The sequence below is a fragment of the Sturnira hondurensis genome, unplaced genomic scaffold, assembly GCF_014824575.4.
Source record: "Sturnira hondurensis isolate 20B ecotype Veracruz unplaced genomic scaffold, ASM1482457v3 Scaffold0006413, whole genome shotgun sequence".
Taxonomy (NCBI): Eukaryota; Metazoa; Chordata; class Mammalia; order Chiroptera; family Phyllostomidae; genus Sturnira; species Sturnira hondurensis.
Genome location: NW_028079044.1, coordinates 26,044,170 through 26,068,496, shown reverse-complemented (window position 1 = coordinate 26,068,496; position 24,327 = coordinate 26,044,170). Strand labels below are relative to the sequence as shown.

The 24,327-nt window shown below is 38.8% G+C and overlaps 1 protein-coding gene across 3 annotated transcripts in view; it reads right to left on the bottom strand.

Moving 5' to 3' along the window:
• VPS13B (vacuolar protein sorting 13 homolog B) overlaps positions 1 to 24,327 on the bottom strand; it is a 690,921-nt gene that overhangs the window by 162,587 nt on the left and 504,007 nt on the right. For all 3 annotated transcript variants that reach the window (XM_037048265.1, XM_037048266.1, XM_037048267.1), the window contains exon 36: positions 7,108 to 7,503. In XM_037048265.1, the coding sequence (XP_036904160.1) occupies positions 7,108 to 7,503 (396 nt within the window). The remainder of the gene's footprint in view (positions 1 to 7,107; positions 7,504 to 24,327) is intronic.

Below are 24,327 nucleotides of genomic sequence, written 5' to 3'. Positions count from 1 at the left end.
GCTTTGCCAGAAACTTTCTTAGCAAAGAGCCCAGTGCCTTATGTGGATGAGAGGGCAATGCACTGTGGCCACAGTGAAACTAAAGGCTGAGTGGGGGACAGAGGTGTCCTTCTAACCTTTCCTTTCTCCAAGTCCTAGTGCTGGGGATCTAACAACTTTCGTCCATTTCGCCTCATACTGAGCTGTAAGGTGCTATCAGGGATTCAGAGGAGAAGCTTTTAAGTGAAAGATTTCTAGTATCTAATTACTAGTACTACAAACTTTCTTCTCCAATAAGATTTTGCACTGTGAGATAGCTTCATGTTAATTGACACCATTTTTGTTGTCTTAAAGGTCCCTTTTCCCCTCCTGTCCAAGGAACATTGTGATTAATATGTGTACAGGGGAAATTTTTATCAGTTGTCCTTTTCTCCCCCCAAATGTACCTAGATCTAGAGAAATAATTCTTTACCACACCTTGTTAAAACTAGGAGAAGAAATAAAAAGCAGTGTTTTTGGTACAGTACATTAAACACACAAAATCCAGTGCAAGGAGACACAATTCTAACACATATGAGCTGAGGTCAACGTTTTTCTAGCCATCTAGATTAAGTCTGGAATTTGGTAACTAAAAACAATAGGAGGAAAAACACTAATGTAGCTAGAGACAAGATTTGAAGGTGGATACACTTGGAAGAATATAACAACTGCACTGGATTTCTCATTAGAAGAGAGCAGAGTCTTATGAAGACTTCATGTTCCCCACGAGAACCATATTTACACAATTAACAATTCTTTTGTTGAAAAAAAGCTTCTCATTATTGCATGTGGACACATGTGGGTTGTGTAAAAACATAAGAGATGTGTAACACACGGTAAACAGAAAGTAATGATCTTAAACAGGCCAAATCCTTGAACTCGTCATTAATAAATGTCTCTCCTGCATTCAGCTACCCGGGCTGCTGGGAGCCTGTTTTCTTCAAGTACTTCAAACACTGAAATCCAGGAACATTTATTATTTTAATCCATTACAGGCAGTGCTTGATTTAACTTTATTGGTTGTGGTGGTGGTAGTGGTTATAAGTGGGGGTACAGCAATGTTCTTTTACACATCATTTCAAAAGGGCTTAATTATATTTTATAGCCCGGGCCAGGAATCCTGCTTGCTTTTTGTCTAACAAGGTTCAAACGGAGTTCAGGTCGGTGATGAATCAGAAGGAAAAGTCAGAGACGGTTATCTCTGTGCGATGAGCTCACCCCCGGAAGGCTGGGCAGGTACTCGGTGTCCACTCGGCACATACGTGACTGAGCTGGACAGCCCGAGCTGGGTGCGGGTTACGTGACTTTTACCTTTCAAGCCACCTGGAAGTTAACACATCGGAAACCTGACCCAGAGGTTATCTTCTAAATATCTGCAGTTACTCCCCTATCTATGCAAGAGCTATGGTAACCATCCAGCACAAAAACAAAAAATATACATAACATTTAAAAATGCACAAACCCGTGCCACAGAAAAATTTCAATATCCCAAATAAAAGATGTGGAGGCCTGCATTAACATAATTTGGTAAAAGAGCAAGTGACTGCGTAAACGTGCCTGGGCAGCACATGTCCTCTGTCATTCTAAGAGGGTGGTGTTACTATTGCTCATTATTGTCCAAAATTCTACCTAATAAGATATTCTGATAAAAATTACAGCAAGAAAAATAAAGTTTGTATGTTGGGATTTCTTTTCCATTGCACGTTATTTCTAAGAAGAAGAGAACAAAAGGATTACTCCCCAAGAGAGTATCTTATATGTTTATGTTTTTTATTTCCCACTATATTCAAAAAATAATAGGGGACATTATTTTGGAAGAAAGTTATGAGAATTTCACTTTTTCTACTTGTTTCCCATTCATTGTTCAGAACTTCCTATTCTAGTTTTTTGAATGTCTCCTACCACTATGCACAGACAAATATCACTGTTGAAAAAACTCAGTAATCTACAGATAATTTAAGAGTCAACAAAGGGGGACATGCCAGTTCGCCAGTAGCAACTTTGAACCTTGTTATAAAGTAATAGGAGGGAATCTGACCAGGATTAATAGCGGTACTCCATCCTGGGATGTGGGGTATCAGGTTTCACGGACTCCAGGCCATCTGTTGGGCCTGCCTACATTTTACTTCTGCAGAACTATAAACGCACCTCTACCTCAGGGACTATAGAAAGGCATTCAAATTCCTCTGCTTTTCATTAGCACAAGATTCAGTAACTCATTTCATTGTCAAGATAATCCCCTTTTACTCTTTCTTTTGCGCTTGCGAAGTATGCCAAAATGACAAATAAAATCCCAGATGTTACGCTCAATGAGGCCTCTACCTTTCCTCCAATGCTGGGTTTAAGCTACTTGGGACACAGCGTCAAAAATGACAAGACCCCGATGCCCACACCCAATATTCATTGAGGTCGGTTAGAGATCTGTCTAGCTGTCTACCAGCCGTACTTGCACTTCAGTCCTCAGTGGCTGCTGAAAATTAAGCCTGTCCTCTGGCTTTAACTGTCAGAGAATTCATTTCCTCGTGTGCAGGCATTTGGTAGAAGTACTATTTCTTTCTAAAAGTAACAGTCTTTGGGGTGTTGTAAATGGCTTCTTATTAGAACATACTGTTTTAGGCAGTCATATCCAGTTCAGTGCTCTGTTCCCACTCGGGCTTCCTTGCATCTCTGGAGCATCCCCTGCCTGTGACGGCGCCTCAGGGGATTTTCCTCTGGAGACCCTGTTAACTATGGAATGAAAAGCTGGAGCCCCACTTTTATCAACTGATGGCCCGGTTTCACTTTTCAGCATGAAAAGGAACTTTAGACTCTTTATATCTTATTGGTCCTGAATTTGGTGAACATGAGAAGATACATTTGTATACATGAAAAATAATATGGTTATGCTTTTCCCCCTACTTTTGTTTACACTTGAAGATAAGTACATCTGGATGACAAAGGCTGGGGTAGTGAAAGTTATTTAAACCACGCTCTTTGACTAAGAGTTCAACTCATTGCTTCCTGCACAGATAGAAAGTCCCTTTGGAAAGGGGACCCCTGCAACTTTTCCCAATTCTGGACAAAATGCCAGACAAGATGGCCTCACTTAGGCTCCTCCCCAGATCCTTTGTGCTACCTAACTTGTTCACATCCTATTTCCCCTTTCCTTCATCTACAGAGAGATCACTAATCTGAGGGCCCCTGGGAAAGAGCAAGGAAGCCTAAAGCCCAGCTATTTCACAGCCTGAGCTGTGCGCCCCTGTTTGCCGAAATCCAAGGAGTGCCGCCCTGTGCTCTGACGAGGGAGCTAAGGTCTGCAGCTCACTGCCCACGCTGCTCGTGGGAAGTGCCACACTGCTAGTTCAGAATTTATGGCTACATACTTATGGCTTCTCCAAAGAGGCATACTTCAAACGTCCATGTGGGGGAAACGGGCTATTTTTAAAAAGAACATACCACAGAATGGAACGGATTTAATAGAGAGCAGAAGAATACTTTTACCTGCCTTAAAGTGATTCAGAAAATAAGATATAATTTCCAAATGAGATTCATTTTCTTACTGATAATAGTACAATCATAGTCCCCCCCCCCCACCCCGACAATATTATACACTGACCTTAAAACACAAGCATTACGTTTACTGAAATCAACTTTAGGGCCCTTTTCCCAAAGACATATGGGAGAAAGTAAGTATTCTAGCAGAAATACAAGTTAGGTCATTGTAACTCACTGTTACACTAGCATCTGCGGAGTGGAATTAAAAAAAAAAATCAAGTCCCTTGAAACTCTCATAGTGGAAGATTGCGGAACAGTACAGCGGACTAAGAAAAACTCATGGAATTTTTTTAAGTGGAAAATACTTAACCATTTCATCTTGTTTCAAACAAAGAACACATTTTAGTGAGTAATCTGTACATCTTCCATTGTAAAGACCAGTAAGTGAATACGAAAGCATTTCAGATTTAAACGTATTGACAAAGTCTTGGGCAGAAAAGCAACTTCCTCCTTTACTCTTTTTATTATTTCCTTTCCCCGTGCACTTCCCACAAGCTTATGACAGTTAAATGATAAAAAATATAATTAGGTGAACTGAAATATTTTTGTACTTTTCAGAAGTGAGGAAACATGCCCACAACACATTCTCAATTGTGTTTCTCTAAATATTACTGAGAACATAAGATTCCTCTAGCATTACAAATGTATTTCAGCTCCTAAATTAAAACTCATCTGGAAAGGACCGTTTTACCCTGTTTATATAACATTGTCACATAAAGAGTGTTAAAAAAAATATTTCACTAAAAATAGCTTGCGTAAGTTAGGGATTAGAGTCGTTTCTGCTGCTATAATTGTTCCTTTGTAGTTTTTTCCATGATGTTTTTGCACAGTGTTTTTGACTGTGTTTATTAAAGTCAGCACATCAAAAAGGATCAAAGAGAAAGTGAGTGAGAACCAAAGAAACCCCAAGTGTGTTGTCTCATTGGGGAGTTATGCAGATTCGCATAAACAAGTGCAAATTGTTGAGGTTTTAATGAAAATTTTCTACAATTATTTTATCTTCAGTCATTCTATACAATAACATCTGCGCAGCAGATGGCTGTACTGCGCCGAGGCAGCGCTCCCTTCTCTCTGTTTAACAGCACATCTGAGATGACTACTTTTGTCACTGTGCTCAGTTGGGTTCAGCAAATAATTTGCAAAGTGCAGCTGCTGCAGATGGTCACAATAGTTATATAAACTATAAAATCAAAGACACAGTTAAGTATTTCTGTATTAGAGTCAAACTATAAAAATCTGACATTAACTGTTGAGCCCAAAGATATACTATAAAAATTTTGGTGGCACGCAGAATAGTGTCATTTGAAAAATATGAAATATGACTACTGGTAGAAGGGCGCTTTTTTGGTGTCGGATACTTTTTACCACTTATCAAAAAAATATAGCTCAAGTATATGATTACATATATTTTATCCAAGTTGCAAAGCAAGGATTTTTAAGATATTTAACTATATAATGAAATAAACATTCAAATTTTAAATTATATATTACTTTAAAAAATGTTTGCTTAGTTAAAAATCAATTTTTGAAAATATGTAGTAATCTCTCAATTATAATTTCCTAGAAATCAGCCTTCAGCAATAACTGGGACTGAACACAATATTATTTCACTTAATTATAATTTATTATTATTTTGCTGATTTGGTTATCTTCTTAAAACATTTGAGCATGCCATTACACTAAGCAGAAATATAGAGAAAACAGATTTGGTATTTATTATGCTCTCATAATAAAATTGTTCCTTTTAAATGGCTAACTTCAATCTATTTTGGTTTTGTTGACACTAGTAACTATTTCTGAAGATTTGCTGAATACCATAATTAGAGTTACATAATTTATGTCGTAGTCAAAGGTATAGTTTTTACTTCTGTGTTTACCTAGATTGAAGAGCATAATTGCAAAAGAAATAGGGGCATGTAGTTTTTCTAGTATGAAAGGGAAAAAGCAAGCTGCCTAACAGAATGAGTCTACTACCTTGTATTACCCAGTGAGAGGACTCTAATTATATTTTAGAGATGTTTACAAGGATAGACACCATTAAATGTGGATGAAACATGAATAGCTAGTGCATAAATCAAGAAGTTAGGCTGAAAAAAAAGGACCGAGAATTTAGCCCAACGTGTTTAGATTTCTTCACTCTGCTTGAGTCCTGACCTTTCCCAGCTATACAGCTAAGGTTTAACTGGAAAGCTGTGGGAATGGCCCCATGTTGTCCGGGTTGCGATTTACTTGTGGACAAAGCAAACATTGTGGCCTCTATGTGTCATAATCTTTCATGTCCCATGGACCCAGCATTTTTCATCTCTAACCTTTCAGACAATTAAAAAAACAGTGATTTTAGCTGTCTTGGTCACAAATATTTCTGGTGAGAAAGAAATAAATCATCTATTTTTCGGCCTAATGTCCATATTTCTCAAATATAAAACTTTTTTATCTCTTAAACTACTGTGTCCAAAGTGGCTATATGGAATGAAGCTATAGTCTCTAGCTGCCACTTAGTTACTTTTTAGTAAGTCACTAAGTTGCATATAGTTTCAGGATTTACTTTATCCCCCTCCACCCCCAAATCTTTCCTGCAAATTAATGTGGAAAAAAAAATGTTTCCCTTTTGCTACTTTTACTTTCAAAGTACAATTTCTGGCATTGTGCCCTGAACTTTTACAGTAGCAGTTTCGGTGATTGAAAACTGTTATTTCCCACCTGTGCCTTGTCTTTTCCTTCCCTCCTCACATTCTTTCTGCCTACCCTTTTTGATTCAATGTGAAAAAGCACATAACAATTTAGTCATGGTAACAAAAGAAGAAAATGTAGATGTCGCTGCCTGTTCATTTCTCCTCTCTGCACCCATCAGAGACAGTCCATTTGCAGAGTCCATGCCTCTCCTGGCAAGGCTGAGTACAGGCGCAAGGCCTTTCCTCACCAGGCGCTGCTGCCTGAGAATCCTCAATGGCACCATCCTTGCAGAGTGGACCCCTGACTTCTGTTATACCTTGTGTAGCATACCTGCCACTAGAGCAATTTCTCTTGTTTAAATAAATTGTCACCAGTGACTTAATGCAGTGCACTGGAATCACCCGTATGGCTTTTGCAACACGGATTTCTGGGCTCTGTGCCCAGAGTTTCTGATTTGGTAGGTCAAAGGTATGGTCTGAAGATTTGCATTTCTAACAGGTTCTTAGGCGATGCTGAAGCTGTTGGTTCTGAGACCACACCCTGAAAACCACTTACTTGAATGGTTCATAAAGCCATTTCCCATTGTTCCACTACAGCTGTTTTAGAAAAGAGAAATTTAGGAACGAACAGTTTTAAAGACATTTGTAGGAACATACCTGAAGAAGTGGATAGGAACAGTTTAGTTTAGCGCATTGAAATTCATAAGCTCAAAGCATTTGTTATAAAATTCTCACTAAAATAAGGTCATGGACCAGAAATGTCCCCATCTCTAATGGCTCTTAAAACTTTTAACCTCCAAATGATGCAAATCATCAAAATCACGCATTTTCAGGTGTTAACAGGCCATGCTGCCATCTCCCCCTCCCCCTTTCTGTGACTTACCAGGTACTTTTTGTGCTGCTTTCACATTAAGACTTCCACTGAGGGTTGATAAAGATGCTAAGAGGCATGGTTTGTTAGGATGGGGGACAGTTTCCATGGAGACCACAATCTGAGTAGTATGCACAGAAATTTTCTGAAAGCAGGAAACAGTTCTCCACATATTTTCTTGGAATGGGGGCTTCTGCGCTCCATCACCATGTACTCTGGGTTTCGACAACTTTCCACGGTAACATTTGGAGGCTAGAAGCTCATCTTTATGCGGCACGGTGTCTGACAGGGTTGAAGTCTCTTTGCTGTGTGTGCTTTGTATCTTCTTTAAAAAATGGTTTATCTGATCCAGCTTGGTAAAACTCAGGTTTGCTTTCAAAGGCTTTGATATCTCCAAATTGATGTCAGCTATAGAATTGAAAAAGATAAGAAAATTACTGATGCTCTTTAATTGAATATAAGCCTTTACATCCCCGTCAAGTTCCTGTTTAAGTTCCCCAACACTTCTGTCGTGGACACATTAGAATGCCAGGTGTAATTCTCTTGCTAATCACCTGACTATTGTTTCCATGTAGTGACTTGGAAGAACACATTCCCTGAACTACTCAAGTCCACATTCCTGTCTTAATCCATGTGACCCCGTTCCCAATGGAATAAAGGCGGCGCACGAGCATACACTTCCGCCCTCCCAACCACGGCAAAATGAAGCAGCTTTTCTCGTTCGTTACTGCAGCTGGCATCTCTTCTTCCCCTCATATCCAGCACAAAATCTGACACAAACACTGGTATTAATAAACATATCTCACTAATGGAAGTAGCCTCTCCTACCACTCCCTGATCAAATATATGCAGAAAGAGTTTGTTTCTCCTCGTGAACCTGCTGCAAACCTGAAGAGTCTACATCTTGCCCTATATTTTGTAGTAATAAAATTTCAAATACCTCATCATGGGTAAACTGGGATTTCTTAAACCCTATAGTTCATTTTATATTTGTCATAAAACAGAAATTGTCCTTACCCGCCACATAGCCACTAGATACTCAAACTAATAGCCTCAGTGCGTTGAGCTCTAGGCTGCGAATCAAAGGGCCATCAGTTTGATTCCCGGTCAGGGCACACGCCTGGGTTATGGGCCAGGTGCCCAGTTGGGGGCATAAGAAAGGCAGCTGATTAACGTTTCTCTTGCATATCGATGTTCCTCTCCCTTTATCCCTCCCTTACCCTCTAAAAAATAAATCTTTAAAGACATTAATAGCCTTATTATTTCTGTGTTTGCCTTATTTCATTGTCTTTCTTATGGCTTCGTTATCACTAAGACGTAAGACTATAAGCACTGTGAAGGCAGAGTGTGCCATGCATCTTTACAATCCAAGGACCAGCACAGTGTGTCTCGTATATGCGTGTGTCCAATCAGTGTTGGAGCTTCACGGAACCTCACAGGTGTTCTTTTCCTTGCGGCTTGAAGACAATACGAGGCATAATAATCCCCGATGGAGCTAGGAATAGCAAAATTATTAAGCAGCTAAAGTTAACAGTCCTTATTAATAATTTCCTTATCTACATCTCTCTTCATAAGGAGGACCTCGCCTCCCCCTTCTCAGGTATCAGCACCTTTGGGTTTCCTCCTGGCTACCCAGGGTCCCTCAGGGTACCACCCCTTTTAAGCGTGCCTTCTCTTGTGCTTCTGTAGTCAGGGCTAGCAAAACTCTGAGAGTACACTTTCTGACTGGTTGTTCACTGGAAAGAGGCAGACATATGAACCACCCATCTGCATTGTTAATAAGTTCCCTGCTCCCCACATTTTTTAAATAGGAGAAAATAACCTAACTTAAAAAAATACTTTTTAAACCATCTTATTGACATGCAACTAACATGCCATACAATTTACCTTCTTAAAGTATACAATTCAATGGTTTTTGGTCTACTCTTGAGTTTGCACAGACATCACCAGGACAGAATCCCAGGACCTCACCAGCACATACGCACAAAACCCCACACCCTTAGTCTTCACTCCCACCCACTCCCACCTCCAGCCCCACCAACTATTTCCCTAATTTTCGCCTCTACAGGTTTGCCTGGTCTGGATATTTCACATCAACAAAATCATACAATATCTGGCCTTTTGTTTCTGGTTTCTCAGTCAGCATCATGTTTCCAAGGTCCATTCATATTGAAACATGTATCATTAATACTGCATTCCTTTTTGTGGCTAATACTTCATCACACGGGGATACACTGTGTTTGCCCATTATCAGTCAGTGTGCATATGGGTCTTTTCTACTTTTTAGCTGCTATGAACATTCCTGTGCAAATTTTTTTGTGGATGTGTTTTCAATTCCACTAGGTATCTTCCGACGAGTGGGGCTGCTAGGTCATATCTGATTACAGCCATACTAGCCAGTGTGACGTAGTATTGTGTTGTGAATTTTTTTTGTATTTCCCCTAATGACTAATGATGTTAAACATTTTCTCATGTGCTAATTAACCATTTGCATATATTCTTGGAAAAATGTCTATTCACATCCTTTGCTCATCCTTAAATCAGGCCATTTGTCTTTTTATTATTGAATTCTATGAGCTCTATATATTCTGAATACAAGTCCCTATCAGATATAGAATCCGTAAATATTTTCTCTAGTTCTGTGGATTGTCATTCCAGTTTTTTGATACCATCATTTGCAGCACGAATTTTAATTGTTGTGAGTCCAATATATCTCTTCTTTTGTGTGTGCTTTTGGTATCATACAAAGAAACCATTGTTTAGCCCGATTACAAACATTTACACTTATGTTTTCTTTTAAGAGTTTTACAGTTCTACCTCTCACGTTTAGGTCTATAATCCCTCTTGAGTTAACTTGGTGTATTGTGTGAGTCAGGGGTCCAACTCCATACATTTGCATGGGGACATCCAAATACACCAGCACCATGTGTCAGAGGCATTATCTTTGAGTTGTACCTTTTTGGGTACTAAAAGAGGCTGGCTGGCAAAATATTGTAGGGTGATCATATTTTTCAAAAGCATACATCCTTTTACGTAGGCTGGGCCTCCAAATTCTGTGGTCTTACAAAAAAGACCACCCTTAACCAAAAGGAAAAACAAAAAACAGAAGAACGATCTTCAGCGACAAAACAGAGTTAAAGGAGAAAGAAGACTCGGATGTTGGGGCCTGAAGCTATCTGATCTTGCCCGGATCCAGGACATGAAGTCTTAAGGTAAGGGTGAAAAATGTTCATCCTGTAGCCAAAGAAACAATTATGACCTCCCCAGGGAGCAGCTCAAATATCCACCTTCTGAAGCACTGCTGACTGCAGACCAGGAGAGCATGTAGGAATAAATGGTGTGCATGAGCGCTGCCGACTGCCACATCAATACAGGCTCTACCTCAGGCACCACCATGGTCCCAGTGACACAGAAAAAACCTACAACTTCTCCTGTCTCGGGTGAGTTGCCCAACATGTCCTTTGCAACTTAGTCCTTCAGTCACTGCCTCTGGGAAATCCTTCTTGGCCCCTGTAGCTGAATGAGGAGCCACTCACCCACTGATTCCAGAGAATCCCGTACACTGTACCATCACCAGGCACTTGTTTGTATTATCTTTATAGTTACCTCCTTAGGTATCGGTCATAGTCTGGTGAACTGAGCTCCTGGACAGTAAAGACAGTCCTACACCTTAATATTCTGACCCACAGTAAATACTACTGAGCATTTAATGAGGTTATGAAGGAAAAATTACATGGATTTTTCTTTCCTACTGAATTTCCACAGGCTCATCAACTTCATTCATTAACCCCTCTCAGTCATGCTACGTGCCCTGTCTTAACTAATGTTAAGACATTAGTCCCCATCTTTGTCCCCATCTTTGGTAGATAGCTCTACCATCCACCAAATAGCTCAAATCAGAAACCTGACTTTTGACTTCTTTCATTGCCTCTTTTCCTGGTCCAGATTCACTCAGTGATTAAGTTCTTTCAGTTTTACTTCTAAAATACTGCTTGAATCCAAGTCCCTTCTCTCAGTATTCCAGGTACTTCCCATCTCTTCCCTCCATGCCTTTGATACTGTTTAGCTATTATAAAGCCTCCTAAATGGTTTTTTCTATCTAGACTGATTCTGGTCAATGAAGTCTTCCATGTAATTTCCAAGTGATTTGTTTCCAATATGATCCTGTTGGCTCATTCTTGCATAAAACTATTTAATGGCTCTTCTTTACCTATGGAGTAAAGACCAAGCTCCTTAGAAAGAAAAAAAAAAGGCCCTATTTTGCCTTCACTACACCCATGCCCACCCTACATTTTAAAGTTCCACAAATATCACAGTTTATAGAACCCACTTTCCCAACCCATGCTGTTACTACTAGGCCTTTGTTCATGTTGCTCCTTTGTCTAAAGCACCCTTTTTTTGGCTTAACAATCTACAGAACAGAGCCCAGCATCTTCTCCAAGAAGCTGATCTGCAAAACTTGCCCTGCACAATTATTTTTAAATGAGATTATATCTCCCACCAACCACATTCTGTGAGTACACATTTTTCATTTTTGATATTTAGTTCTGGACCTCAAATGCAACATGAGGTGCATTTGGTCGCTTAACACCAGAGTACTCCAAATCATTCTACTCTGGTTCTGTGCTGTACAGAACGCTAAATCTGGCTTTCCTCCCCAAGATTCCTGTCTCCTGGTTACTGAATCCAGCACTGACTCAGGGAGTGCTGTGCTACCTGGAGAATTAAAGTGATGTGCTATACAGAGATCTTATAGTTGTGATAAATATCCTCCGTCAGTTGAATTTAAAACACAAAACTTATCTAGGAGGCCTGATCTAATTATACGAGCCCTTTAGAAGGCACGTGAAGAGGCAGAAGGGGAGTCAGAGAGGTCTGAAGCAGGAGAAGGGCGCTAGTACATGTCATTGCTGCCATGGGGATGGTACGGGTTACATGGGACAGAAGGGGTGGCCCTAGAGCTGAGGGAAGCCCTGGCCATCAGCTGACAAGGAATTTGGGATCTCAGTCGTACAACCACAAGAACCTGGATTATAGAAATAACTGGGATGCGTTTGAAAGTAGATTCTTCCCTGGAGCTTCCAGATTAGAGTCCAGCCCAAGTGACACCAAAGTGATTTTGGCCTTGTGAGATTCTGAGCAGTGAGTCCAGCTGAACCCACCAGGCCTCCTCAGCCACAGAACTGCAACACATACACATTTGTGTTGCTGTAAGCCAGCACCATTTGTGGTAATTAATTATACACTAATAGGCAACTAACACTAATTCCATATGCATATTTACTCACATGATATTTCCCATTTCTAATGTGAGCATAAATGAACTCTCAAAAACTAAAAATCACCTGCCTGTTTTATTTTTTTCCCCCAAAGCAAAAACATCTTCTCTTTGTTAGTTGCCAATTCTGTGTCCTTAGAAACTATTTCAGGGTTCTGGGGAAGACGAAACCCTGTCTTTACCACTCTGTGCAGCTACAAAACCTGGAGAGAACACAGCTATAAAAAACCTATACAGAGAAGCTATACTTAAGGACTCTGAAAAGGAAGTGGTGACAGGTAGACTGGAGGTGACCTGATTTCAACAAACCACCAAAGTGGTGGTGAATTTCTCCTTCTCCTCCCCGGTACCCCTATTCTGGAACACCAACACCCAGACGTGGGCACTAGGTACAGAAATAGAAAGTACTAGGAGAAACCCTCTATTTCTGGCTTCCAGAAGAAGAGAGGCAATTCCTAAGGCTCAGAGGGACTATAAAAATCCTTCATTGCTTCCTTCATTCTTTTCTTCACTCCCTTGTGCTGCAGAAAACAGAAGAGCGGAAAGTACTCTTCAGTTCATTTTAAGAAATCATTACTGATACCAAAGCCAGACAAAGACAATAAAAGAAAACTACAGACCACTGTCTCTTCAGAATAGAGACATGGAAATCATCAAAAAATAAGAAATGAAATCCAGCAACATATACAACTAATAATGTACCACAACAGAGAGGGATTTACCTGGGGACTACAAGGTTGCTTCAATATTAGAAAGTCAATCAGTACAATGACATTAACAGAGAGCAACGAGGACAAAACCGTGGGACAACTGTAACTGAACAACATTTTAAAAACACCTTGTAAAACAAAACAAAAAACATAATCATATCAATTGAGGCAGAAAAAGCTTTTGAAAAGTTCAATATCCAACATTCATTTATGATAATTCTTAGTCAACTATGAATAGAGAAGTATAGCTAACATCGCACCCACAAAGGACTGAATGCTTTTCCCCTAAGATCAGAAACAAAGCAAGGATATATATTCTCACTAGTCATCTCAACATAACAATAGGAGTCCTATCCAATGTAATAAGGCAATAAACAAACAAGCTAATAAAGAAATAGCACAAAATTAAAAAGGAAGAAATAAAATGATGTCTGTTGATGGATGACATGATTGTCCATGTAGAAAACTCCAGAGTCTACAGAAAAACTCTAAGAATTAATAAGTGAACTTGACAAGAGTTTAGAATAGAAGACTACCAGATAAAAATTAATTGTGTGAAGGCTGTACTGAGAGGGAAGTTCATAGTGATATAGGCCTACCTAAAAAATATAGAAACATTTCAAATAAACAACCTAACCCTATATCTATAAGAACTGGTGGAACAACAATAAACAAAGCCCAGAGTAAGTAGAAGGAAGGAAATAACCAAGATCAGAGCAGAATTAAATGCCATAGAGACTAAAAGAACAATTCAAAGGTTCAATAAATCCAGGAGCTGGTTCTTTGAAACAATAAACAAAATCAACAAGCCTTTAATGAGACTCATAAAGAAAGAAAGAGAAGACCCAAATATATAAAATCAGAATGAAAAAGGAGGGAATTACAATTGACACCACAGAAATAAAAAATATTGTAAGAAATTACTAAGAACAACTATATGCCAAGAAATTTGAAAACCTGAGTGAAATGGAGAAATTTCTGGAAAAATATGATCTCCAAAAACGGAATGAAGAAGAGGCAGAAAGACTGAACAGACTGATAACAGCTGGTGAATTTGAAGCAGTAATCAAAAAACTCCTGACACACAAAAGCCTTGGACCAGGCAGTTTCACAGGAGAATTTTACAAAACATTTAAGAAAGAGCTAACCCCTATCCTTCTCAGACTATCACAAAAAAATCCAAGAAGGGTGATTGCCAAACTCTTTTTATGAGGCCGGCATCATGTCAATTCACCAACCAAATAATGACACAACAAAGAAAAAAAACTACAGGCCAGTATCACTGATGAACCTAGATGATAAAATCCTCAACAAAATATTGGAAAATGCATCCAGCAACACATTAAAAAGGTCATACAGACCTGGGGCTCCACCCCTCACTACATAACAAGCCCATTGAGACAAAAAAAATGTCCCAGATGAAAGATCAGATCAAAGCTCCAGAAAAAACACAACTAAGCAATGAAGAAAGATAGCCAGTCTATCAGATGCACAGTTCAAAACACTGGTGATCAGGATGCTCACAGAACTGGTTGAATTTGGTTGCAAATTAGATGAAAAAATGAAGGCTATGCTAAGTGAAGTAAGGGAAAATGTACAGGGAACCAATAATGATGGGAAGGAAACTGGAACGCAAATCAGTGGTGTGGACTAGAAGGAAGAAAGAAACATACAACTAGAAAAGAATGAAGAAACAAGAATTCAAAAAAATGAGGAGAGGCTTAGGGACCTCCAAGACATCTTTAAACGTTCCAACATCTAAATTATAGGGGTACCAGAAGGGGAAGAGGAACAGCAACAAGTAGAAAACTTATTTGAACAAATAATAAAGGAGAACTTCCCCAATCTGGCATAAGAAATAGACTTCCAGGAAGTCTAGGAAGCTCAGAGAGTCCCAAAGAAGTTGGACCCAAGGAGGAACACACCAAGGCACATCATAGTTACCTTAGGCAAGATTAAAGATAAGAAGAGAATCTCAAAAGAAGCAAGATAAAAGAAGAGAGTTACCTATGAAGGAATTCCCATCAGACTGCCAGCTGATTTCTCAAAAGAGACCTTACAGGGAAGAAGGGGCTGGAAAGAAGTATTCCAAGTCATGAAAGGCAAGGACCTACATCCAAGATTACTCTATCCAGCAAAGCTATCATTTAGAATGAAAGGGCAGATCAAGTGCTTCCTGGATAAGGTCCAGTTAAAGGAGTTCATCATCACCAAGCCCTTATTATATGAAATATTAAAGGGATTGATCTAAGAAAAAGAAGATAAAAATATGAACAGTAAAATGACAGCAAACTCGCAGTTATTGACAACCACACCTAAAACAAAACCAAAAGCAAACAAAGCAAACAACTAGAACAGGAACAGAAACACTGAAATGGAGATCACATGGAGGGTTAGTAACAGGGGAGTGGGAGGAGGAGAGAGGGGGGAAAAGGTACAGAGAATAAGTAGCATAGATGGTAGGTGGAAAATAGAAAGGAGGAGGGCAAGAATAGCATAGGAAATGTAGAACCCAAAGAACTTATATGTACAACCCATGGACATGAACTAAAGGGGGAGAAAATGGGTGGGAGGGGGTGTGCAGGGAAGAGGGGAGTGAAGGGGGAAAAAATGGGACAACTATAATAGCATAATCAATAAAATATAGTAAAAATAATTTTAAAGTTAAGCACAAGTTGCTAAGACAGAACAAGGAAAGCCTGTGTACCTTCACTCAGATTTCCCAAATACTGATATTTAATTTGTTCTATGTATAAGATAGACACGCCTTTTAGAAATGTTTGAAAAAAGGAATGAAAGAATTTTGGTGAAATATAATTAGTTTCTAGAGGTGGGGGAAGGCCATACACCACATTCAAGTATGATTCATCCCAGGGATACAAGGATGATACAATATTCGCAAATCAATAAATGTAATACAGCACATAAACAAAAGGAAAGACATAAATCACATGATCCTATCAACAGATGCAGAAAAAGCATTTGATAAGGGACAGCACCCATTTATGATAAAAACACTCAGCAAAGTCAAAATAGAGGAAGCATTCCTCAACATAATAAAGGGCATATACGAGAAACCTATTGTCAACATCATACTCAATGGGCAAAAACTAAAGCTTTCCTACCAACATCAGGAACATGACAAGGATGTCCACTTTTGCCACTTCCATTCAACATATTATTGGAAATCCTAGCCACAGTGATCATACAAGAAAAAGAAATAAAAAGCATCCAAATTGGAAAGGAGGAAGTAAAACTGTCATTGTTTGGAGATGACATGGTAGTATACATGAAAAACACTATAGACTCCACCAAAAAACTACTCGATCTCATAAGTGAAACTGGCAAAACAGTGGCATGCAAAGTCAATATTCAGAAATGGAAGGCATTTTTGTATACCAACAACAAAATATCAGAAACAGAAATCAGGAAAAAAATCCCATTTGTTATATTAACAAGAAAAATAAAGTACCTAGGAATAAACCTAACCAAAGAGGCAAAAGATCTATACTCAGAAAACTACATAACACTAAAGGAAGAAATTTAGAAAGACACAAATAAATAGAAGCATATACTGTGTTCATAAATTGGAATAATTAACATTATGAAAATGTCCATACTATCCAAAGCTATTTATAGATTCAACACAATCCCTATTAAAGTGCCAATGATATATTTCACATATATAAAATAAACATTTCACAGGAACAACTATAAAGGACACATGAACAAAAACAAGGGGGAGTGGAAACAGAGGAGGGAGTTGAGGATGGCTGGGGCAGACTACTAACCTTAAAGAGTAAAACTGAAAAGTATTTAATAAAAAAACCCTATGGGGAGCAACATAAAAAAACAGAATATTTCAAAAATTTACATGGGACCATAAATGACCTGAATAACTGCAGCAATTTTGAGAAAGACAAAGGAAGAGGGATCACAAGACCTAGTATCTAACTATAATACAAGGCCACTGTAATCAAAACAGCCTGGTACTGGCATAAGAACAGACACATAGATCAATGGAAGAGAATAGAGACCCAAAAATAAACCCAAGTCTCTATGGTCAACTAATATTTGACAAAGGGGGCAGGGCATAATATAATGCAGTAAAAATAGCCTCTTCAACAAATGCTGTTGGGAGATCTGGACAGTTACATGCAAAAAAAATGAAACTCGAGCACCAACTTATACCATATACAAAAATAAAGTCAAGATGGATAAAAGACTTTAATGTAAGTTGAGACACCATAAAAGTCCTAGAGGAGAACATAGGCAGGATAATCTCAGGTATTCCATGTAGCAAAATTTTCAACGATATGTCCCCTAGAGCAACAGACATAAAGGAAAGCATAAACAAATAAACAATGATATCTCATCAAAAAGCTTCTGCATGGCTAAAGAAAGCATCAGAAAGATGAAAAGGAAACCAACTGTATGGGAAAATATATCTGCAATGATACCTTGGACAAGGGTTTGATGTCCAAAATATATAAAGAACTCACATGACTCCACTCCAGGAAGACAATCCAACTAAAAAATGGGCAAAGGACTTGGATGGACAGTTCTCCAAGGAGGACTTATCTAGACTTGTATCCAGAACATACAAAGAAATCTCAAAATTCAATAATAAGAAACAAACAGCCTAATGTTGGAGTGGGCAGAAGACTTGTAAGGACATGTCACCAAAAAGGATATATAAATGGCAGACAAGAACATGCACAGACATTCAACACCATTCGTCATTAGAAAAGTGCAAATTAAAATGACAATGAAGTATCTATTTGAAGGGCTAAGATAAAAGAAGTACTGGCAATACAAAGTGCTGAAGAGGATATGGAGCTAGTGGGACTCACACACATTTCTAGTAGAGATGTCAAATGGTGTGGCCACTCTGGAAAATACTTTAGCAGTTTCTTATAGGACCTATATGACCCAGCAATACCAGACCTCACTACTTATTATAGAGGAATGAAAACTATGTTCATACAACTTATTCACAAACATTTGTAGTAGCTCTATTCATAACCACCAAAATTGGAAACAATTTAAATGCCCTTCAGTGATAAATTGTTAACCTGTAACACACCCACATAATGGAGTGCTACTCAACAATAAAACACACTACTGATGCATGTGACATCTTGGTTGAACAGCAGTATGTGAGTGAAAGACACCAGTTGGAGAATGTTACATGCAGTATGACTCTATTTGGGTGACATTCTCAAAAAGGCAAACAAATAAGGAACAAAAGCCCTGAAGGAGATAGAGAGGAGATCAGGCTTCAGGGGAAGGTGTGACTAGTAGGGAATTCCATGAGAGTTTTTTTTTGATAATGAAACTTCTATATCTCAATCGTGGTAGTGATTACCCAAATCTATATAAATGTCAAAATTCATAAAACTGTATACCAAAAAAAGATAATTTTACTGTATATTAATTTAAAAAATAAGACAACATTATTTCAATATGTCAGGATAGTTTTTCCCATTCAATTTCATTATTTTTTTTACCCTCATAGGTGTTTCTCAAAAGGCTTAGGGCTTGAATGTGTCCATGGCTCTTATAAGTAGGGGGAAGCCCACTTTAGGCCTAAGTGTTAAGAAACTCTGTACTAGGTCGATTTTTCAGATATACTTTGTACTCTCTAGGGCCGCCCCCAACAAGGTAGTAAAACACTTACCCTAATTAATGGCAAGATCAGAGTAGCCCTCTGTAGAAAGGAAAAAAAATGGAATGCTACTACTAAACATTAAGGAAACCAGAGGACAACTCCCAATCCTACTAATGCCAAATGCTGAGGCACATGTAAGTTAGGGCTTTAATTTAACACCTAGATTAGAGTCAGTTAAGCTAGTGAAGCTCAAAAGCACAGGTCACTCTGGCGTCATCCAAAGCAGTTTAATTACAAGAGAGGATATATTCATTCATATAACTTGGTTTGTGTTATAAAAAGAAAAATGTACTGAACTCCAGCATATTTGGCAATCATCTAGATCAGCGATTTTCAACCAGTGCACCACAAGGATTTTTAAAACATGCAACACCTCACTATTTAGTCAGGGGCACTGACCTCTTTTCCCTTAAGACTGTCAAATAAAAAAATGACAACAGTCAACATAACAATAGTCATCTGGTGTGAAACAAAATTATACTTATTTTTTTGTCAGATTGACAAAAATACATTTTTTTGGTGTGCTACAGAATTTCAGTAATTAGTTTATGTTACAAGATGAAAAAGGTTGAAAATCACTGATGTAGACCAGCAAATTTCAATTATGAATCTATTTGAGTTACATTAACCTTATGTGAATAAGGTAAATATTGACCTTCTATGAATAAGGTCAGTATTGACCTTCTAAGAATAGTCTGGAAACATCAAGACCCATGCAATGTCATCCAAAGCAATGTCAAGGGACTTCCGGCCAAGGTGGAGGCGTATGTGGAAACACTGTGCCTCCTCACACAACCAAGTTTAAAGACAATAAAGTTTTAGTAACAAAAATGCAACCAAAACACAGAAAACTGAACTATAAGGAAGTCCAACAACAATGAACTGTTCAGCCAGACCAGTAAGAGGAGTGGAGCCAGCAACTGGCGGAGCGGGGTTGCACAGGAAAACTCGGCCAGACTGACCCAGGCAGTTGGCAGATCCCAGGTGTGGGATTGCAACAGGCAGACCCAGTGAGGGCGCAAGGAGGCAGGCTGACCGGGGTCACACATTCACACTTGGATAAAGCAGCCAAAGGAACGAGCAGTGAGACAGACCGCAGAGGCCCCAGTGGCAGGAAACAGCAGAGGGGACCACCATTGCCCCTCTCAGACCCTGCCCCCACATACGGTGTCACAACCCAGCAACTGAGTTGCCCCACCCTGGTGAACACCTAAGGCTCTGCCCCTCATTCGTAACAGGTGCGAACAGACCAAAACATTATGGCTCAAGAAGAACTTTAAGCCCCAGAGCCAGTAACTCTAAGGAACAAAGAAATAGCCAACCTATCAGATGCACAGTTCAAAATACTGGTGATCAGGATGCTCACAGAATTGGTTGATTTTAGTCACAAATTAGAGGAACAAATGAAGGCTAAACTGATTGAAATGAAGAGAAATGCACAGGAAACCAATAGTGATGGAAAGGAAACTGGGACTCAAATCAAGGGAGTGGACCAGAAGGAAGACAAAAATGACCAAACAGAAAAGTATGAAGAAACAAGAATTCAAAAAAATGAGGAGAGGCTCAGGAACCCCCAGGACATCTTTAAACGCTCCAACCTTTGAATTATAGGGGTACCAGAAGGGGAAGAGGAACAGCAACAAGTAGAAAACTTATTTGAATAAATAATAAAGGAGAACTTCCCCAATCTGGCAAAGGAAATAGACTTCCAGGAAGTCCAGGAAGCTCAGAAAGTCCCAAAGAAGTTGGACCCAAGAAGGAACACACCAAGGCACATCATAATTACATTAGCCAAGATTAAAAGGAAGGAGAGAATTCTAGAAGCAGCAAGAGATAAGGGGACAGTCACCTACAAAGGAGTGCCCATCAGAATGTCAGCCAATTTCTCAAAAGAGACCTTATAGGCAAGAAGGGGCTGGAAAGAAGTATTCCAAGTCATGAAATTCAAAGACCTACATCCAAGATTGGTCTATCCAGCAAATCTTTCATTTAGAATGGAAGGGCAGATAAAGTGCTTCTCAGATAAGGCCAAATTCAAGGAGTTCATCATCACCAAGCCCTTATTATGTGAAATGTTAAAGGCACTTATCTAAGAAAAAGAAGATAAAAATATGAACAGTGAAAGGACAGCAAACTCACAGTTATTAACAACCACACCTAAAACAAAAGCAAACTAAGCAGACAGGTAGATCAGGAGCAGAGCCATAGAAATGAAGAACACATGGAGGGTTAGCAACAGGGGAGTGGGAGGAGGAGAAGGGAGGAAAAGGTACAGAGAATAAGTAGCATAGACGGTAGGTAGAAAATAGACAGGGGGGAGGGCAAGTATAGTGGGAAATACAGAATCTAAAGAACTTGAGACACGGGGACATAAAGTAAAGGGGGGGAATGGTAGGGGAGGTGGTGTGCAGGGTGGAGGGGATTGAAGGGGGGAAATAGGACAACTGTAATGGCATAATCAATAAAATACATTAAAAATGAAAAAAAAAACACAAAGCAATGTCAAAGCCAGCCCCCAGTGCTCACTGACTACAAGCCTAGCCACTCAAAATGGAGATGGCAGATGCAGAATGAGTTACGGACACACAGAGTTGCCTCGTCTTGCTCTCTTTATGAGCCATGGATCCCTATTAGGTTGCAAGTGTACATATAACACTTAACCAGGGCGCCACAAAATTTAGAAATAAGAAAATCTGAGGCAGTACCTTGGATCTCTATCATAAAATTTGTCCCAAAATCTCAGTATGATCTAAAACTTTAGTAACTTCAGAAGCGTATTAGTAACTCGAGAAGGGTAGTTGTTATGCAATTATTTCAAAAATCACTTGAAAGTTTCATTATCTAAATTTCTTATAGATTTCTTCCACTCCATTTCTTTGAAATGTGAATTTTAACTTCGTGTGCTGCAGGTTTCTGGAGGATCCTTTCTCAGGCCAGTGCATGGGTAAAGGGAAACTGCTTACTAGGTAGGAGCTTCGGTCACTTGATTTCCCTCTCCTATGGGGTGAAGGCAAAACCGTTATCCAGGCATCAGAACTTCATTCCTTAGATAATGGGAAACTTACGGTTATAAATGCAACCTCACAGTCACTGAACAGCAACTGATAAAAATTTTTAAAGTCCCAAAATCTAGTAGAGCTGTATACATGGTGCAAGACAGGTACTAGGTTAACTTTTTATTAAAAAGGAAAAGGTATTTAGGCTATTTAAATAATTTACCTTTTAAATGTTTTTGTGTGTTTGTGTACAGTGCAATCTTTGTGCATGGTGACCTCCAGTTGGCCACAGGGCCCCTGATCCCTACCCCACAGTGCTGAGCCACATTCCTTGCAAAACAAACCCCGTTGCATGTGTAAATGGAGAGGTTGAGGCAGCCCCATTTGGGCAAGTCAGCTAGTACTATAGGCCAAGAGCCTAAAAAGTAGAGCTGAAATGAGGCTATACTATAATACTGGGTATTCTTTTCAGCAGTACCAGCTCCAAGAGATAGAAGTATAGACCAGAATGAGAAGCACCACAAATCAAACAGCTCCCTTTACTGCAGTATAAAGTCAATCAACGTGTGACTCCTTGACCAAAAAACATAAAGTCATGGTCATATCTGATAAGTCAAAAAATCTGTACTGCTATTTTTATTACATAGGGTCACTAGACTTTCAAATCCTTGAACTAGCCAGGCACTTTTCTGGTAGAATACCAGTGCCTTCATTGTAAGTATTTTCAGTCCCATAATTATAGGAAGATTGTATTTACAAGTGAAAAATCTTATGCAATAAAAGTTTAGCATTTTTAAGCATAGAAAAATAAAAGTAAAAATTAAGCAATGTAGTTTCTGGTCTTTGTTTATATTTTAAAACATGATAAAGACTAAAAAGATTCTGCACAGAAAAATATACCATCAATAAATCAAAAAGGCAACCAACCAAATGGGAGAAATTTCCCATATTTGCAAATGATACCTCTGATAAGGGGCTAACATTTAAAATATAAAGAACTCATACAACTCAACAAGAACAAAAAAAAATCAAACAATCCAATTAAAAATGGGCAGAGGACCTGAACACTTTTCCCAAGGAGACATACAAATAGCCAACAGATATATGAAAAGATGCTCAAATTTACTAGTTATGAGGGAAATGCAAACAAACCCATAATAAGGTATTGTCTCACAGCTGTTAAAACAGCTATTACCCATAAGAAAAAAACATTAAGTTTTAGAGAGGATGTGGATAAAAGGGAGCCCTCATATTCCCGCTCCTGGGAATACAAATTAGTACAGCCTCCATGGAAAGTATGGAGGTTCCTCAACAATTTAAGAATAGAGCCACCATATGACCCAGCAATCCCTCTTCTGTGTGTGTATCTATCCAAAAATTTTGAAAACACTTATTTGCAAAGAGATATATACATATATCTTATTTGTATAGATATGTGTCCCCCTATGTTCACTGCAGCATTATGCACAACAGCCAAGACAAGAAAACAACCTCAGTATTCTTTGACCAATGACTGGATAAGGAAGATGTGGCACATATACACAATGGAATACTACTCAGCCATAAAACAGGGTTAAATATTGCCACTTGCAACAACCCAGATGGAGCTTGAGAATATCACTCCAAGTGAAATAAGTCAGGCCAAAAAGGACAAGAACCATATGATTTCATTCATGTATATGATATAAAAGAGAAAACAACAAAGGGACAAACAAAACACACTCACAGACACAGCCAACAGTATGGTGGTTATGGGGGGAGGGGTGGAGAGGGAGGGAGGGCGAAGAGGGCCAACCAAGTGGTGATGAAGACGACTAGATTCTGGGTGGTGAGCGCAAAATGCAACATACAGGTGATATAAAGTTACATACCTGAGTCTCATATAATGTTATCAAGCAATGTTACCACAATACATTTAATTAAAAGACTGATTAAAAACACTAATCTCATCTATTAAGATAAAAACACTAAAGAAATGAACTAGGAAAGTTTTATTCAACAGTGGGAGCTGTTTTATAAGAACTGGAAATACAACTGGAAATACAACTGGATCAAGAACCAGGCGTAGATTGTTAATGTAGACTTTATTCCAATTTCTCTCAGAGTTTTGTTTTAAAGGATTTCAAATTTTTGCATAATCCTCACTGAACTTTAACGAATGGAGTATTATCAAAGTTTAAATTTTAAGAACATGTGGTAAGAGAATCTCCCAGCTGAGTCATCTAGTTCTCTGCCAGATCTAATTTCTCACTGTCCCTACAGCACACTCTGTATCTCAAACTTTCCCAGTAAGCCCATAGCTGTCAATTATTAGATTCTACTTACCTTTCAAAACTTTCTGAACAGCTACCAGGAAATAGAATGATGGAATGAATGACTATTGAGTCAAAAGGAGATTAGACAAATACAAATAAATTACACTTGTTTTACGCTCCCATCACCCTAGGAGATGACTTAACAGTGAAAGGAAAAGAATCATATTGTAATAATGAAATCAGAGAGGGAATTCAAGTCCCAGTGGTGATTCCCCTAAGTTTATGCTAATGTACACCTTGTGGGGGACCAAACATCAACTGG